Source organism: Rhinolophus sinicus, linkage group LG03, assembly GCF_036562045.2.
Source record: "Rhinolophus sinicus isolate RSC01 linkage group LG03, ASM3656204v1, whole genome shotgun sequence".
NCBI classification, from domain to species: Eukaryota; Metazoa; Chordata; class Mammalia; order Chiroptera; family Rhinolophidae; genus Rhinolophus; species Rhinolophus sinicus.
In genome coordinates, this window is record NC_133753.1 from 131,607,393 (window position 1) to 131,627,863 (window position 20,471).

Sequence of the window (20,471 nt, forward strand, 5' to 3'; positions counted from 1 at the left end):
TTTGCTCTTTCATGGACACATTAGGTACTTTTATAGTTCTGTACATGTGTTGATGCTAATTTCTCTGCCTCAAATGTTCTTTCTCTTCTCCATTCGGAAAAAAAAAAAGAAAAAAACAACCTCCTTTTCAAATTGTAACTTAAGTTCCCAGGCAAAATATGTTTCTCCCTCCTTAATGCTTTCATAGATATTTGTTCACAATATAACATAACATGAATATATGGGGTATAGATAGATAGGTAGATAGATAGATAGTGCTTGTTATTTTTATTGCATTTGTATAATTCTTCTTAAAATGCACAGATAGGTTGTATAAAATCAGAAATTTAATTTACTTGTTTTCATTCAAATATGAGTGTTTATCTTTTTATCAAATCATGAGCCCTTATAAATGTAGATTCTATTTCATTCAGATTTTTTTAAATTTAAATGTTTACCAAAATGTTACATGTATATATTTGACACTACAGAAATAAACAGCTATAACCACTTTTATATTATTAAAAATTAAGACATAATTGTTAAAAAAACACTTTTCAGAAAATTTAAACATGAATATTTTAAGTGGTTTTTTTTTAAATAACTTCCATTCAAGAAAACAAACAAAACAAGCCAATTCCAATCTCTCTCTCTCTTAGAAATAGAGTGCTTTAATTATTATTGTTAGGATAAAAAACAATATAATGCCTGTTTAACAATCTTAGACTTCTGACCGACACCTGTCTGGGTGGGTGACTAGAAGATATCTTAATTTTTTTTAAAAAGTTTATTAGAGGATGGGACATCTAGAATGTCACAGTGAGGAACTTGGAAAAATCTTTACCTCCAAAAAACAGTGTTGAAACTGGCAAAATTTTCAACAGCCATTTTAAAACTCTGGAAATTAGGACTACACTTTGAGAATCACTGATCAGAGACCTTTCTACTTACCCTAATTCTAAAAGCAGAGTTTCAGAGCAGGTTCTACCTATGTCATTGGCATGTACACTTACTGCATGATACTTGCCTATCCCAGGAAAAATGAAGGTTAGGAAAGCTATAAATAATTATGTGATATTCCTAACACATTGCCAATGGCAGCCCATAGCGAAACAGTAGTCAAAAGTGAAGTTGCCTTGCTTTAAGCCTACCTGGACTTTATGTAAACAGTAATTTGAGAAGTTCTTATTTTCAATTTATCAAGTAAGAATTGATGTGTAATTTAAATGTCACTCTTTTTAAAAGTTTTTCATTACAACCCGATAGAACCATACCCTCTAATGTTCTAAATGAGAACAAATCAACAGTTGTTGAAACCCACTATTTAAAAGGTTCCTTAAATAGTTTGGGGGACATTATTATATGTGCCTTAGTTTTTATTCTATAAAGTAATGATAATAATAGTTTATACCTTATATACATGCTTAGAATTAAATGTGTTAATATATGTAAGGTGCTTTCAAGAGAACAGTGCCTGGGACATAGTAATAGAAATTTGTTGTTTTAGTTTTGCTTATTCCTCTCTTTTTTTTTCTTGTGTAGTGTCACTGTGCTAGGTTTTGAAGATATAATAGTAACGAACACACATGCCTTTATGGAGCTTATGTTCTTGTGTGGGTCTCAGATTAAAAAAAAAGACAATAAAAAAAAGACACTGATTGACAGCTGAGTAGAGAAAATTCTGTGTGAAACCTTACTATAGATATGGGGTAAAGAAGACTTCACTGACAGGGAACATTTAAGTGGGTTAACCTAAAGCATGAGAAAGAATTAGCCATGTAAAGATTGGTCATTAAGAAAACACCAAGCATACAAGACACATGTGGAAAGACCTTGAAGCAGCAAAGATTTGGGTATATTCATGAAGGTATATTCATTTTGGCACATGGTAGGAACTTTAGATTTTACTCTTAATACAATAGGAAACCCCTAACATATTTAAAGTAAGGAAGTAATTTGAACATGATACAAATTTTGTTTTAAGAACTTTTAAACATGACTTTGTGTGAAAAATGGATTACAGTGGGAAAAGAATTGAAAAGGCAGTGCAATTTGGGTGTTGTTTCAGGAAGTTTTCCCCAGGTACTATAAATGGTTGGGTTTTCAATTCAGCTGTAGTGTATGAAATCCAATTGCAGGAACCAATTAAATAATCATTTGGCATTTATAAAATTCAGGGTCACTGACAATGGTTTGTGTAAGAAGAAGAAAACTAAACCTCCCAGGTATCAACTTGATCTGAGCTTCTGCAGCCTTAAAAAGGAAAGAAAATAAATAAAAAGCCTAAAATATGGGAAGGCAAATGTTCTAAAATCTAGATATAGACATGTAATATTAAGACCCAACAGAAAAGCCTGCATTTCCAAGCTCTTGCCTTTAACACTGTGCTAGGCTGAGTTTCAGAAAGGAAACACAGAGATGATGGGCCATGCTTTAAAGAGCCTGCTATATTAAACATATTCCCACTATTTGCTTTGTCACGGTTTTAGCATCTGACAAAGCTGAATTACTCAGCAGAGCATATCTGTTAAGCCACATTGGTAAAATAAAAGTAGAGCATGTCTTCCGTGATAATGAAGTCAGCCAGTGTTGGGTACTTGTGAATCAGCTAAGCACTGAAGATTATTTAAAAATTCATGTAAGAAGTGTGGAGTTGAGCAGTGGTAATGGCTGTAATCCCTCATCAGGTAAGGACTAGAGATGCTGTGATTTTCTGGGAATGAGTAAGAAGTACTAGGTTTTAACTAAATGTAGAGTTTGTGCTTCTCTGTGCTAGATCTTATAGGCGGAGAGATTTCCCTCATTAGGGTCTGTTGCTTTCACCAAAGCCCAGAAGCCAGGTTACCCACTAGAGACTCTGGCTGCCCAAGTGTCATCCTGTTCTCCTTCGGTAAAAAGTCTTAGAGAGCCAGCTGTAGCTTCCTTGTGCTCCATGGTTGATCCGAGGGGCAACAGGATAAAGGTAAATGAGTTTGCTTCTTATCCATAGATTCTGATCTGTAGCAGGCCTAACTACCAGTAGGACTACCCGGGGTGGGTGGGGGGGAACATTATGTAGCATTTAATACTGGGAGACCTTCCTTATGCAAATTTCCATATTTGTTTGATTCTAAGACACATTTTTTCCCCTTCACATTTTAACCTCGTTGAAATTGGGTTGGATAGTAAACTGATAGACTTTTGAAATTATTGCAAGTCAGGATGTAATTGTGACATAGTAGACATTGCCTGAGTATGGGCAGCGTTGGTCATGGCTGTTCATACGATCATTCCTTTAATTGGGTTACATACTTGACTGATAATGTCCATATTGAGTGAAACTGTTGTTTACCTCTTCAAAAAGATGATGCAATATTTAAGCATTGAATTGTAAAGTTATTGTATGGGTAGACAGAAACAGTAATAAGATATAATTTTGATATTAATAAAACGAATACTTGCTGTTGGAAGAATGATTCCTAGTTCACATTTTTTTTTCCGCACAGTAATACCCAAGTATTTTAGAGAACATAAGAAAAAGTGGGAATAGTAAAGTTCCGGAAATATCACTTTGATGAATTTTAGAAAGTATAAGCTACTACATGAAGAAAATGGAACTCTCCTTCATTATGGTGGGAGTGCAAACCAAGACATTCTGGACGAAAAATCTGGAGATAATGGAATGAAGTATACCAAATTCCAGTGCCCTAGAAATCCCTTTCTGGGATATGTTCTTCCAAAGACACTCTATCGTAGGTCCTGAAAGGTGCCTGCACAGGGATGTAGCCTTGTTTGTGACAATAGGGAGTTCAAGTCAGCCTAAGCTTTGAACCCTGTGGGAGTGAATAAATATGCTGGAATTACACTATGTAAAGTTAAAGAGCACTCAGAAGACAAATTAGACAAATATGCAGATAATTATTAGATTCTAAAAACTGCTTAGGCCTAGAAAAAAATTAAGTTGATTAAAAAATACACAAACATGAAACACCAGTAAAAATTTTCTAAGATATATGCATATCCAGGAAGCGCAGAAATTAGTTTGAAATTTAGTATTTTAATGTAATTTACTGTCATGTTAATTACTCGGTATAGTGTAATAGTATAATAGGTGATAGTAAACTATTACTATACATCCTAGTGAGGTTTCTGAATAAGTTCAAAAAATTTACTAAAATGCAGAATTTAAGTTACTTTACTCTTCTTTATGGATGTGAAATTCCCGGAAGTAAAATAATATAGAATCTTGACTGCAATCCTAGTGATTTTCAACTTTAGTGTTGCTTAATATTTCTTTGATTATTTTTCTTTGTTAAATAAAATGATTCTCTAAGAAAAAAATAGATAAGCGAAAGTTAAGGGAAATTTTAGATACCTGGTTAATAACATCTATTTTTCCTTAATCTTTCTGGCAAACTGCCAGACCCACAAATAAAAATTAAAGGTCGTATGGAGCTCAAATTACAAATAAAAATGGTTCAAACACTGCATGTCTTTTATGGTATGTGTAGTTGGTGAGTTGTACATTTCTGTTTTGATTTTTATACATACCTATTTTCAGTTTACATTGGGAAAGGCAAAAATTTTTGTGGATTGGTCATTAATATGTGAGTGGGTATCTCTATTCCTCTTTACCTAACAAAATAAAATAATCCATATGTAACTTATTTCTATTTCAGTTTTTGATGAAGACTCCAATGTTTGTGTGCATGGCTCTGACCAGAGCTGCACAATCTTTAGTTATGATTGGAGCAGCTGAATTTTTGCCTGTATATCTAGAAAATCAGTTTGTATTGACAGCCACTACGGCAACTATACTTTCAGGTAAATTTTCTGCTCAGTGTACTAATTTTGGAATTTTTATGTAAAGTTTTCTTTTATGTATTCATGAAATATTTCAAAAAGAAGAAAGTAGAAGGAGTATTAGTATTTGCTCAGATTTTAAATACCTAACTACTGTTTGCTCAAATTTTTAAAATGAGCACTTTACCATCATTTCATCAATATTTTTTTAACACATGAAAGCTTGTAAGACTTCTGAACCCTTCCCTGTCTTATCCTATTTCTCCTTCTCCCTCCCCATAAGTAACCACTCTTCCAAAGTTAAAGTGTATCCTTTCCACTTTTGTATATTTTGACAGCTTATCTGCCTATCTATATACAATCTATTTCTAAAAGTCATGTGTCATTTTGTACATTATCTTCTGTTACTTTCATCTGAAATTATGTTCATCAGATTCATGTTGATCTCTAGTTAATGAATTTTAACTATGTTATGAGATTTTGTTTTATGAATATACAACTGTTTATTTATCCATTATCTATTAGTGGGCATGAAGTTGCCTCTACTTTCTAAACTTTCTCTCAAAAACTACAGCAAAAATTGACTTGTACTCATCATGTTGTGTACATTTGTAAAAATTGATCTAGGGTTAGACATTAAAGGGGAATTGCTATTGTGTATATCTTCAGTTTGACTAGATATTGAGAATTGGCTCTCCAAAAGTGGTTACAATTGGAATTAAATTTTTCAGGTTCTAGCATTAATGGGAAAGTAGTAAATGCAATCATTTATTTTATGCTGTAAAAAGTAGAGGATACATGCTGTAACTTTTAGGGTAACCAGTAAAAGAATAGTAAAAGAGTATATTAATTTGAAAAATTTGATTAATAATAAAAAATGAAAGAAGAAATATAAAACATGTGGGCCAAATTAAAAAAAAAATGTTAAGAAGTGCTAAAACATTAACTGTCAGCCTTATTATTGAGTAGATTTTGTCATAGTGTCAGACTATCCAAAAGGCAAACCATGACAGTTTCAGGGATCATAATGACAAATTTTTCCATGAGTACACCATGTTGTTTGCCAATATGATTGATCTAATCAACAGAGATTGGGACTATATCCATTCAGCTTGTTTCATACAGTATTTAATTAAGGCTGATATCAACAGGACTCGAAGCAATAGGATAACGCCACCTGCAGTATTGGCCTCAACCATGCCAAGGATATCAAGTACCATCAGTCTGTGCCATAAATTTCATTACATTACAATGTCTGGAACATCCAGGGATGTAGGAGCAACAACTGAATTCAATTGGTTAATTCAACTGAAACCCCTCATAACTTTTTTCACTGGACACTGGTCTGTTGAATTGAGATATTGCATCTCTTACTTCCCTTGCTTCATTTAAGTCCATAATCAAAAACCAGGGCTTTCCTTTCCCCTCTTGAGATTCTGTTGTACCATACAACAGGAGACAGGGAGACAGTTTGGGTAGCAATTTATGTATTCCATTATCACTTTGGGAATTTAGGAGCACATACAGTGCAAGCTTGAAATAGAATTACCAATTATATATTTCAAAATTGGAATCACAGCATTAATATATTGAGGCCAAACAGAAGTACATTGGAATTCTCCAAAGCCTCACCCACAAGGTCATTTTACCTCATTTTCTGAGGCAGTAGAAGTCCAAATTCTATTCAATGTCTTATCTACGGTTTCACACAGGAATATGTCTCTCTTAGGGAAATTCCTAAGAGGGTCACAACTACCTTAGAGTAGTCAAAACACACTGAAATATTTCACTTTTGTCTTAGAATGGATCCAAGGTTGACATGATACAGTGCAGGAGAAGCTCATGTGATACAAAAGAAGGCTTTGGCAATATCAAAGATAGCATATCAAGTACCAGCAGCCTGTGTCATAAATTTCATTATAGCCGGCAGACAGCCCAGCTATTATCATTTCACCTTAACAAGCAGTTATGCACTCCACTCCATCATCAACCAAACAAATCAGTTAAACTTGTCATTATTCACTGGTTTCTGTCCATAGTGGTTGTAAATTTCCCTCCTTTTACACTCAGTGTAGTTGCACATCTCTGTAACCATTGTCTGAAATCAGGAGGAATCCTCTGTCCAACCGGATGAGTCTCAGTAATAGTTGTTACAACAGGACAAATCGGAGGCTGATGGTCAGATTTGTGAGAAAGTCCCTTTGCCAGGAGAATTAACAACAACCATGACAACTTCTGTGGTGCTTTCTTTAAATCTACTTCAGTCTGCAGCCAGCTCTCCGGTTCTGCATCATTAATAGGCAATAGGTATGTTCACTACTGATTTCCAGTACTTCTGTCAAATCCTGTAAATTGGTTTATGAGGCTGTCATTTTTTTATCTTACATAAAGCCACATACATCTCTGTCAGCATCCCATGTATGTCACCAAAAGTGCTAAGGTCTGTGAAGGGTTTGAATTTTACTCTATTTGAAAGTTAACAAGTTAGTCTACCATAGTTTCATGTATGCTAGCAGAAGACATAAAACTCCTTGGTCAGAGATGAAGGAAAGTTTTTGACTCTCATCAATAGCAGTAACTAGAGTCTCTCTCTCTCTCTCTCTCTCTCTCTCTCTCTCTCTCTCTGAATTTTCTGAGCCCCAATTTCCACAGGTTGATGTGAAGGAGAGCCAGTGACATCTGTACACACAATGGGTTGCATTACAGGAGTGGCTTGCATTATATTCCCTGAGCTTAGAGAACCCAAATCTTTTATAATAGATAATAATCAGGCTTGTCTTTGATTCAGAGGGAGATGTTATTTTTATTATACTCAACAGCAAGCATGCCTTCTCTTAGTTCTAGAGGGGACAATATCTCTGTCTTCCAAAACTGTAAGCAAACCTGCCATTGCTCTCAAGAGGGACACTATCTCTATTATCCAAGGCTGTTCGCTATACAAAGAGCTTTGAAAAGATAGAACAAAGAGTAGTCAGTGCTTCTGCTGGCAGGATATCTAGCATCATAGGATAATGGAGAATCGTTGCCCATTAATGTCGTAGTAAACTAAATATAAAGATTGTTATATTTCTTACAAGAGGAACTCCTTAAATATGAGGACATGAAAAGGTTGAAAGTAAAAAGACCAAAAAAGTTGTACAATATAAATACTAACCAAATTTAACCAAAAGGTGGTTAAATATAGTATTCTTCAAAGCAAGAGGCATTACATAGCATCAAGAGAGATCATAATGTCAGAAGAGTTGACCAGTAAGGTAGGCAATACAGTTATACATGTGTATGCTCTCAACAACATAGCTTTAAAAAATATATAACAAAAAATTGAGTTAATTAGATATTACTGATATTAGGCCAATTAGATATCCTTATGAAAAAAGATAAATCTTAACCTCTACCTCACTACATACACAAATACACATTCTAGATGGATTGTAGATCTAAATGTGAATGGTGAAATGATAAAGCTTTTTAGAATAAGGCATAGGAAAAGATATTCATGGCCTTAGAGAAGATAAAAATTTCTAAAATAGGAGATAAATCACATAAGTATAAAGAAAAAAAAATGCCAAAATGCAATACTATTACCCATTCACCAGAATGGCTAAAATGAAAAAGAGAGATAGGTGTTGGCACGGGTGTGGAGCAATTGGCATTTCATCTACTACTGATGACAGTGTAAATTGGTTTACCATTTTATAAATCTGTTTGGCAGTACTATAAAAATCTGAACATATACATATCCCCTGACCTAGGAATTCCAATCCTAGTCATATACCCAACATAAGTTCCTCTCTTAATAATATGCCCAACAGAAATGCAGATGTTTACAAAAGGACATGTACATGGATTTTTAAATTAGCAGCACAATTCACAACATCACAATGAACAAATAAGATGTGGTGTATGCATGTACATTGTTATTCAGCAGTGAGAAGACATGATCCATTGTTATATACAAAAACATGGGTGAAGTTTTCAAACATCATGCCGATCGTGGTGATTATAATAGGTGTGCTCACTTTGAAAATTCATCATGTACAATTGTGATTTGTGTACGTTCCTGTACACCATAAAATCTTTGCATAAGAAGTTGATTGGAAGTTCTGTGCATTGCAGTTGAATTTTCAACTGTTTTGTTTCCTTTTAGGATGGTCTTTCAAAAACCGAGCTACTTAACTGTTGAATTGCCAGTGTCCTGTATTTTCTTATTGCCTAGAACAATAAGCCTGACAGTCACTATTTTCTTACCTTAGCTGGGTTCACAGTTTTCTGCTTACAGATGTGCTTGGTTTTCCAAATCTACAGTTGTCAAGTTCAAACTGAATAAATCTGGGGTCTTTTTCTTGGTTGTCATTTGACAAGTAGGTGGGAAGAGGAATTTTGAGGATCAAACATAATGTATGAATAACACAATACTTTCTTCCAACTTATTAATTCAGCTTTCAATGTCTGTCATCTGGGATTTAAATTTTTATTTTAAAATTTATATTTTTAAATATCCAGGTTTCTTAATTGTTCTTTTTTTATCCACGTGCTCTTATTTTTCATTCTTTTCTCTTTGTTTTTCATTTTTGTGGAAATGACACTGTCATTAATCTTTTGAGCATTCTAAAATTAGTTACAAGTCTTTGCCAGACAATTTTATGATATAAATTTAATCTGGTGGTAATGGGATTTTTTGTTTTGTTTTGTTTTTGCCTTATATTTCTCTTGCTATTTTCCAATTTAAATCTACCATTTCAATATGTGTGGTACAGAAGGAATTACATCAATGTATGAATTTACTGTGCTGTCTTCATCTGATTATTTTCTAACTATATTTCTTCTCCTCCTTTTCTGCCTTCTTGTGTTTACCTCTCTCTAATCCCTTATGCTTCATTGAAAAGAAAACTATATCTCACATGGGTATTCTGGAGTCCCACTTTGTTGAGATTGTTGATATTGCATATGCATTCACAGAAGCAATGGGTGGCTTGGTTTAATCTTCGTAATGAATCTCTGTGAACTCCTGTCACTATGGGCATGCCTCTTGCCCTAAACCATAGATCCAGGCAGCTATCCAGTAATAGCTCTCAATAAGACAGCTGTCCTCTTCTATTCTGTATGGATTACATTTGGGGTTCATCTTAGATGCTATTACTACATAGGAGCCAAACTTCACTGGCACTGTCCTCGAGCCCATTAGGCCTGTAGCTTCAGCTCCACTCACAGATTTGTATTTCTGTTAAGTGTCAGGTTTGTTGAGATGTTTATCATACCTCTACGTTTTCTCTCTGTTATTTTTTATTATAATTATTTTTTATTTAAATCTGTGTTTGCTACATGTTTAGAGCAGAGGGGATTGCATCAATGTAAGAATTTTCTGTACTATCTGTAGCTGATTATTTTTTAACTGTGTTTTCTCTTCCTTCTTTTGTCTTTAGGACTTGTTTTAATTCCAGGAGGTGCACTTGGCCAGCTTCTGGGAGGCATCATTGTTTCCAAGTTACATATGTATTGTAAGGGCCTTATGACATTTATAATAGTCACATCTGCTATATCGCTTGTACCGATTCTGTTTGTAATTTTTGTACACTGTGATCCAACACCAGTTGCTGGAATCAATGAAGATTATGGCGGGTAAATATATAGTTTTCTATGCTACATATTTTACATCAAAACCCAACAATGCATTTCTCGTCAATTCATAATTATTTACCCAGTAATTCTTATATATGTTTATCATCCTTGGAATTATTGAACATGTAAAAGAAATATAAAGCATAGTTTCACCTTTCATATTAAGGTCAGAATTATAATAATGATGGCTTATGATATGAGTGCTTATTCATTCATAAAGTACTAAAGAAAAAGCACATTGAGATGATTCAGGACCTAGAAGTAAAATGTTGTATTAAAGTGTCTAGAACTGTGGAGACAGTGCAGTCTGTACAAACCAGTCTTCCTTTTCTTTCCTGAATTGGTATGTCTGCTTTCTTGTAGACATCAAAGAATAGAACTGAAGTACATCTGAAAGTATGCATGAGTAATGTCTCCTTTAAGCTAAACATGCAAAAATTCAAAGAACGGGGTAGAGATTGATGTTAAATACAGGGGAACATAACTGGAATTGGAAACCAAAGGACTGAGCAAGTAAAACAGTAAAGGAAATAAGATTTCCACTTGTAGCTACAATGGAGTAACGTATGGCAGACCAATGCTCCAATCAAGAGTAACTAGAAAACTTGAATAAAGTTTTAAAAGATTTTTTAAGGCATCAGAGGGTTCCTTACACAATTAGGAATTTAAAAGCCACAGTCTTGGGCAAGGCAAACCCTTGAGAGGAGAAGCAACCATCTGCAGTTCTTTTTTTCTCCCAAGGATATTTGCTAACTCTGGACATTGGCAAGAAAATGAGAATTGGGCAAAGGGTCTAGGCAAAAAGCATCTATTAAGATGACAAGAAACCACCACAAATTTTTGACAGACCTGTGAGTCTAAAGAGACAAAAATAGAGCATGGGTCAGGGCAGGGTCTCAGAGAGAAGAGAGGTAGACAGATAATTCACATTGCTGGGTTTTCACTCAATACATTTGCTGAATTAGGAAGCTAAGAGGCTGAAATCAAACAAAAATCTTGTAAAAAGCAGAAAAAAAATTCAGCAGTATTGTGATGCTCTTTACACACAGGATTAATGTGTGAGGGGGTTTAGAATGTGCTGGGGAAGGGAAGTGTGGTGAACACACATCCTCCAAGTATCTGTAAGGCTAAGACCTAGAAGGAAGTGACTTTCTAAAGTACTGTAGTCTAGCTGGGAGTTAATTTGGTCTGTAACTGGCTTATGTCATCCAGCACTCTACCCAGCAGGAGAAAAAGAGACCCAGCACTCTGAATGAAAGATGATATACAGAGCTGGAAAGTGTCTTAGGCAAAGGTCTTGTATTAAAAAAAAAAAAGAAATTATCAGGCAGGCCAACGACCTGGCCAAAAACTTTGAGACACAATAGGTGACAGAATAGATGCACAGGAAAGCCAAATATTGAACAACATGGGTTTGAACTACATGGTTCTTTTTTTTTCAATAAATATACAGTCAGCCCTCCCAATTCCCAGGTTTCACATCTGCAGATCAGCCACAGATGAAAAATAGTAGTATTCGGTGAAGAGTGAAAATACTACTTTTCATCTATGGGTGGGACTCTATGTGTATAGGGCCAAGTCAAATTACAAGTGGATTTTTCAACTGTGTGGGGCTTGGTGCCCTAACCACCTGCCCCCCCAACACCTGTGTGTGTGTGTGTGTGTGTGTGTGTGTGTGTGTTAGGTATTTACATAGTTTAGATTTGTCTATAGTTTAGGTATATCTATGTATCTATCTATATCTATGTATCCACTTACCTATACTGCTACCTATTTTTTATGGTCTGCAAGCTAAGAATGGTTTTTATATTAGTAAAGGTTGTGAAAAACAAAGAATAGGACTTCTAGTTTGTACTCAGTATGTAAAGAGCTTGTAAGTCATTGCAAGAAAAGAGTTGAACAAATTAAAAATTAATTCTTAGATTCATCAGACTTGAGATCACAGGGCAAACTGCTGTCCCCCAAAAAACGGGAGAGATAGGTAAACAGAGAGAATTGCAGTTTACTGGGAGCAGAAGCCATCAGAGCTGAACATTAAACAGTAATTGACTATTTATGGATGTGGAGCCTGGACTAACTTGAGAGTTAAAACCTCCTGAGGGCCCAGTCTTAGAGGGATACCCCACTTTAGAAGTTCTTACATCCAGGTGCCCCCACCAGGTTCTGACATTGAAGTTGGGAGAATAGTCCTCTTATATTTTGGGCAGGGGGAGAAAGAGAGTAATCATTTTGAAATATTCCCTAGAGAAGTCTGCCATCTAACAAAAGCCTACCTTCTAGGGAAGCTACAGGAGTTTCCCCTGCCAAACTTTAGAGGGAGGACAATTAGACAAGTCATTCCTTCTCCAACTTTCCTGCCTCACATAAGGGAAAGAAAAATAAAATAAAAAAAAACTAAATAAAACATATGAAGGTCACAGCCTAGGGACTCAGGCCCACTAAAAAAACCTTGTAATGGCTAAGATTTAATCATAAGATTATAGAATGCTTTTTCTCTACAATATCATCACGTCAACATATGTCTAGGTTAATGACAGATAATTACAACTGAAAGAGCTGCAAGACACACTATGTTTAATAAAGAGTTTCTAGGGAAATCCAAAGACAATAGGGAAGTCAAATTGAGGATACCATAGAAAACTGAGGCCTCTGACATCTATGGTTACAACAAATTTTAAACACAAGCTAACTCCTAGACTACTAAACATAAAGCCTCACAAGAAAGGCCTATTTATTTCAGTTCTTATTACCTGGTTTATAATGTCTGGCTTTCAACAAAAACTTTACAAGGCATTCTAAGAGACAAGAAAGAATACAGATTGAAAAGACAAAGCAAGCATTAGAACCAGACTCAGCTATGGCAGGGCAGGATTTTGGAATGATCAGACTGGGAACATAAAATAATTATGATTAATATGCTAAGGGTTCTAATGGAAAAAGTGGACAACATGAAAGAAAAGATAGGTATTGTAAGCAGAGGAATGGAAACTCTATGAAAAAAAGTGAATCCTAGAAAGCAACACCAAATACTATAACACATATGAAGAGTACCAATCTTGGGTTCATCAGCGGACTGGACAGGACTGAGGAAAGTGTCAGTGACTTTTAAGATATGTCAATACAGATAAGAACACAGTTGAAAAATATTTTTAAAATAATGGAGAAAAAGAAGTCAACCTATAATTCTATACCAAGCCAGAATATCTGTCAAAAAATGAAGGAGAAATAATTTTAGACATAAAACAATGCAAATAATATTTGACCAACAGACTTACAATACTTGAGGAGTTAAAGGAAGGCTTTCAGGCTAAAATAAAGATACCACATGAAAATATGAACTACACAAATCAAAGAAGAGCAAAGGAAATTGTAACTATAGAGGTAAATTTTTTTCTTATGTAAATCTCTTTAAAATAATTTTTTAAAACAGATTAGCATGCAATATGGGTATATACGAAGTGCTATCATACCATATGTTGGTAAACTATGTTAAATTAAAGAAGTATACTATAAACTTTCAAGCAATCACTAAAATAACAATGAGTCACAGCTAATAAGCCAACACAGGTGTTAAAATAGAATTTTGTAAAAATATTTGTTTAATCTCAAATTAAGCAGAAAAGAGGAAGAAGAACAAAGACGAGATAGGATCAATAGACAACAAGTTGAAAGAGGACAGATTCAAACCTAATCATATTGGTTCTCACATTAAGTATAAATGGTTGTACTATCTCAAGTAAAAGGCAGAGAATCTCCAATTTCATTCTTTTAAAAAGCAAGACCAAACTACATACACTTCACAAAAGAAATGAACTTAGAATATATACACAAATAGGTTATATGTAAAAAGGTGGGGAAAGGTGTATCATGTTAAGAGTAATAATAATAATAATAATAATAATAATAATAATAAAAACTGGAGTATAATATCAGACGAAGTAGATTTGAAAGGAAGTAGTGTTAGAAGGAATAAAGACTGTTACTATGTATGTACTGTGAGGTAGTAAATTCATCAAGAATTCATAGCACTCCAGTTTCTTAACTTAATGAAAGCTTTAAAATATGTGGAGCAAAAACTTTGCACTGCAAGGAGAAATTTAGAAATCTGCAAATATAGTCAGATATTTCAGTATCCCTCTCTTAATAATGAATAGAAATAGGCAAAAAATGATGATGCAAAAGATTTGAATAACACTGCCAACTTGACTGACTTGACATTTGTAGAACTTTTCTTCTAACAAAACAAAATGTACATTTTTTTCAAGTACACATGAAACACCAGATTAGATAATATTCTGTAAAACAAGTCTCAGTAAATTTAAAGGACCAAATCAAACAATGGAATGAAATTTCTGACCATGATGAAATAAAATTAGAAACAAATTAATTAAAAAAAAAAAAAATCTGGGGAAGCTCCAGATATTTGAAAACTTAAAAACAAGCTTCTAAATAACCTGTGGATTAACTAATTTCTTACAAAGGTAAATTGGAAAGTATTTTGAAGTGAATCAAAATGAAAACACATAATAAAATTTGTGGAATGCTGCTAAAGCAGTACTTAGGGGAAGATGTATAGTATTAAAAGCCTGTATTGGAAAAGAGAAAAAGTCTTAAACCAATGACATTTGCTTCTATCTTAAAAAAACTGAAAATATCAGCAGGTTGGTCCCAAAGTAAGCAGCAGAAATGAAACAATTGCTATCAGAACAAAAATCAATGAAGTAGAGATGAGAAAAACAATGGAGAAAATCAATAAAATCACAGGTGGTATTAATATTTTGAGAAGATTAATAAAATTGCTAAACCTATAGAGGGAGAAAATTACCAATAGCAGAGCTAGAGACCTGATGTGATGTTAGTGTAGATTCTACCAATATTAAAGTATAATAGGATAATATTATGAATAACTTTATGCTCATAAATTTGACCACTTCCATGAAATGGATAAATCCTTCAAAAGATATAAACTCACTTAAAAAGAAATAGATAATTTTATAGTAAATAAATCAAATTTGTAGTTAAACACTTTCCCACAAACAGAACTCCAGGCCAAAATGGCTTCCCTGGGGAATTCTACCAAACAGTTAAAGAATATCTGATTTTACAAAAATTCTTCCACAAAATAAAAAAAGACTGGATATTTTTCAACTCATTCTATGAGGTTTGCATTATGGTTCTATCAAAACAGACAAAGACATTATAAGAAAAAACAAAATAAAAACTATAGACATATAGTATTTCTCATGAGCATAGATGCAAAAATTCTTAACAAAATTTTAGTAAATTGAATCTAATAATATATTAAAAGGAAAATAAATTATGATCAAGCAAAATTTATCACAGAGATGCAAGACTGGTTTAATATTTGAAAATCAATCAATATAGTCCACCACATTAAAAAAGTAAAAATGAAAAAATAAACATGTATCCTCAATAAATGTCAAAGGCACTTGATAAAGTGCAGCATTTATTCCTGATAATCTAGGAAAGTAGGAATGGAAGGAAATCTATGAAAATACACAGCTAACATCATACTTAGTGATTATTATGGACTGAATGTGTGTGTTTCCCCCTCCCACCAAATTAATGTGTTGAAGCCCTAATCATCAATGTAACAGTATTAGGAGGTCAGGCCTTTAGGAGATAATTAGATTTAGATGGGGTCGTATGGGTGGGCCCTCCATGATGGGATTAGAAAAAGAGGAAGGTACCAAAGCCTTCCCTCTATTCAGCCTGTAAGGGTACGCTGAGAAGTTGAAGGTCTGCACTCCAGGAAGAGTCCCCCAAACCAGACACGAAAGCTGCCTACACGTTGGACTTAGCTTCCAGAACTATGAGAAATAATGTCTGTTGCTTAAACCACCCAGTTTATTATATTTTGTTATTATAGCAGCCTCAGCAGACTAAATGATGAAACACTGAATGACAAAGAATACAATAAGAATGTTTACTTTGAATGCTACTACATTTACATTGTAGTGGAGGTTTTAGCCATTACTGTAAGAAAAATAAATAAAAGGTGTCCAGATAAGAAAAGTGGAAGTACAACTGTGCTTATACGAAGACAATATGGTCTATATAGAAAAATTAAATAAAGAAACAACAACCCACTATAACTAATAAAATGAGTTTAGCAAGTTTGCAGGATATAAGATCAACATACAAGATTGTGGTATTTTTATTTACTTCCTACAAATTAGAAGAAATCAATATTAAAAATAATACTGTTAACAATAGTACCAAGAAAAATAAATACTGTAGAAGAAAAGATCAATATACAGGAATCTATGGTATATACGTACTACCTACAAACAACTGGAAATTCATATTAACCAAAAATATTATTAGCAATCATTATCAAGATAAAGAAATACTTAAAGATAAATATGATAAAAAATGTGAAAGCCCTCTACATTGATTACTACAAAATATTGCTGAGAGAAATTAAAGACCTAAGTTTTAAATGGAAAAATATTTCATGTTCATGGGTTACAAGACTCAATGTTGTTAAAATGTTAATCCTCCCTAAATTGATATATGTATTCAGTGTAATTACAATCAAAATCCCAGCAGACTTTCTTTTTTACATATTGGAAAAGTAACTTTTAAATTCATAAAGATATACAAAGGATCTAGAAAAACAACAAACTATACTGAAGACAAACAAAAGTGGAGGACTAACAGCAAAGCTCCAGTAATCAAGAAAGTGGTATTAGTATAAATATAGACAGTTAGATCAGAAGAGTGGAACAGAATGGAGTCTAGAAATAGGCCTAGATATAAGAGGATAATTGATTTTTGACAAGGTGCGTATGTAATATAGTCATTTTAATAAATGATGCTGGAACAATTATGTAAACAATGTATACATAAATATGTAAGCAAATGTCTTGTACCATATTAAATAACTCAAAATGGATTGTAGATATAAATGTGAAATGTAAAATTCCAAGAACATAAGGAAAATTTCTGTTAACTTAAGTTCAGGAAAGATTTCTTAGATCACCAAACATGTAATCCATAAAATAATATATTGGTAAATTGGGCTTCATCAGAATAAAAAATTTCTGCTCTTTAAAGGGAATTAAAACATAGACTGTGAGAAGATATTTGAAAATCATACATCTAACAAAGGATTTGTTTCCAGAATATATAAAGAACTCTCAATGCTTAGTAATAAGAAAACAAACAATCCAGAAAAATGGGGAAAATATTTGAATATTTAACCAAATAATATATACAAATGGAAAATAAATACATGAAAAGATGCTCAACATCATTAGTGATTAGAGAAATGCATATTAAGAACCATACTAGGAAACTACTATACCCCTGTTAGAAAGTCTAAAATTAAAAAGACTGACCATACCAAGTGTTAAAGAGGAATGCAGAAAACAACTGACACTCTTATACACTGCTGGTGGGAATGTAAAATAGCACAACCACTGTGGAAAACTGAGTTTCTTAAAAAGTTAAATGAATACCTACCAAGTTATCCAAACATTCTGCTCCTTAATATTTACTCAAGAGCCTGGAAGTATATGACCATGCAAAGACCACATAAACATCAGCTGCATGAAAGGAGCCAGACAAAGAAAGTGCACATACTGAATTATTCCATTTCACAAAATGTTATGAAATTCAAACTAATGAAGAGTGTCAGAAGTACCGTTTCCCCGAAAATAAGACCTAGCCAGACAGTCAGCTCTAATGCGTCTTTTGGAACAAAAATTAATATAAGACCTGGTCTTATTTTCCTATAATATAATATAATATAATATAATATAATATAATATAATATAATATAATATAATATAATTAATATAATATAATGCCGGGTCTTATATTAATTTTTGCTCCAAAAGACACATTAGAGCTTGTCCGGCTAGGTCTTATTTTCGGGGAAACATGGTAGATCAGCAGATGCCAGGGTGGAGGTATTACAAAGGGGTGTGAGGAAACTTTTGGGGGTAGTGATTATATTTGTTAACGTGATTGTGGTAATGGTTGCACAAGTGTATACATATTCGTACATCAAAAAATTTTAAATTGTAATTTTAAACAGGTACAATTTATTGTATGTATTAGTTATACTTTAATAAAGCTGTTAAAAAGAAATTTTAATATTTTTATGACTCATTGATATCTTGATGTGTACATTAATAAATATAATATAATGGTATTATAATTATGTTCAATCTCTTTTTGTACAGAACAGGACAGTTGGGAAACCTGACGGCTCCTTGCAATTCTTACTGTAGATGCTCACCTGCATTTTATTCTGCTATATGTGGAAGAGATGATATTGGATATTTTTCTCCTTGTTTTGCAGGCTGTACATATTCTAAAACATTCAATAATCATAAGGTAATTATTTTTAATTATGTGTCTTCCTCTTCAGTAAGATGATATTGAATTTGTAGGTGATGTTTACATTTTACTCCTAGCTCTCGATAATAAAGTTCCCCTCCCCCTTATTTTCCTTTTTATTAATTTTTAAAACAAGAAAAGAACATTTGCTTTATGGCCACAATACAGAAAGCTTATTGGAATTGGGAGTAGAAAAGATACTTCTACAGTAAAATATACCTCCATATATTACATTATGCCAATTGTATGGTTTTAAAGCAATGGGTGATTATCTTGCCATAGCAATGTTAAACCAAGCAATCTAGGAGAATATTTTGTCTTCCACTTACCTAGTTTATCATAGTTCTCTCCCACATATCAGCAGCACCTAATACACCAAAATCTTGAACCATAATCTTCCCTGCTCCAATTGGTTGATCAATACTATCCTTCTGGTCACCTTTCACTTGGTTTTTCCTTCTTCTGAGAAATTCAAAATATCTATTGTGTACCCTCTTGTTGTCTCTGTTTTAGCCCCGCATTAACTCAGAAGTGGTAATCAGTCCTTTTATTATGTGTCAGAGATTACTATCCATACAAGGCCTGTATAAACATTTCTAGAGAGGTAAGAGAATTAGAGAAGACGTATATGGCAGCAATACCAATAACTTAAAATTTAATATGTCATCCCTGTTTGTCCTTTGATATTTACATTAATCAGATATCATTTTAAAATTCCCATATTTGCTCATCTTTGGGGCCATTACCATCAGAATTTTTTATTTCCCCGGGCCTTCTACCAACCTCCAGATAAATTTCCTTATTTTGTCATGTAGAGCAGTTGATCACTTTGCTACTTGTTCGACTCCAGTTTAATTTTCTTACATCCATAGTTGCTGAAATAAGATTTTAGCTAAATAATGGACTGTAACTTTGCCTTCTCCCTTGTAAGTAGTTCTCTGACCCTACCAGAGCCTGATATCTTGTGCTTCTACCATCTGTTCACCAAACCTTCTTCATATTTTCACTTTTGACTTTAGCCAGCCTAGGTTCTATACTGGATATCTTTTGTGTTACCTCCCGACCCACTTTTCTCCTGTCTTTACCCTTCTTATTATTCCAGGAGACTGATCTATAGGATGAGAGCTCCTTTGCCTCTGGTTTTTGACTGGATTAGGATAATAAGGAGTTCTAAAGAAAATAAGAAAGATGGGGGAAACAAAGTGAAGTTGTGTTTATTTTTTTGATTTCCTCTCTGACTTATGGATCAGTTGCCTCCCTTGCCTGAAGGTCTGTTTCTTTCAGGGAAATCTCCACATGAGTTTCTCCTTCTGATAACCATTCCTACCCTAAGATCCTTCAGAAAATCCTTTCAAATCTATTTTTAAAATATATGCTGAATCTGACTATCTTCATTTCCTCTGATACTATCCTGGTCTGAATCGCCATTGTGTTGCACCTTATTTCAATAGCTTTTAAACTGTTTTCTCTGCTTTCACCCTTGCCATCATAGTCCAGCAGTCTCAATATATCAGCCAACTAATATATTAAAATGTCATTTATACATATATCCTTCCAATGGTTTCACATTACTAAGATTAAAATTGATCTTATAATTACTTATCAGTTTTTATATAATCTACCTTTCCCCCACTACTCTGGTTTTATTTCCTCTTAGTTTCCTTCATATTCATTCTGTTCCAGCCACATGTTTCTCCTTGCTTTTCTTTGAGTTTACCAAG

At 33.6% G+C, this 20,471-nt stretch overlaps 1 protein-coding gene across 1 annotated transcript in view; it reads left to right on the top strand.

The window, feature by feature from the left end:
- The window catches only part of LOC109445533 (solute carrier organic anion transporter family member 6A1), a 101,774-nt gene that overhangs the window by 63,686 nt on the left and 17,617 nt on the right, over nucleotides 1-20,471 (top strand). Inside the window, exons 9-11 of the mRNA XM_019727993.2 lie at nucleotides 4,638-4,782; nucleotides 10,185-10,380; nucleotides 18,594-18,747. Coding sequence (XP_019583552.2) covers nucleotides 4,638-4,782; nucleotides 10,185-10,380; nucleotides 18,594-18,747 — 495 coding nt within the window. The remainder of the gene's footprint in view (nucleotides 1-4,637; nucleotides 4,783-10,184; nucleotides 10,381-18,593; nucleotides 18,748-20,471) is intronic.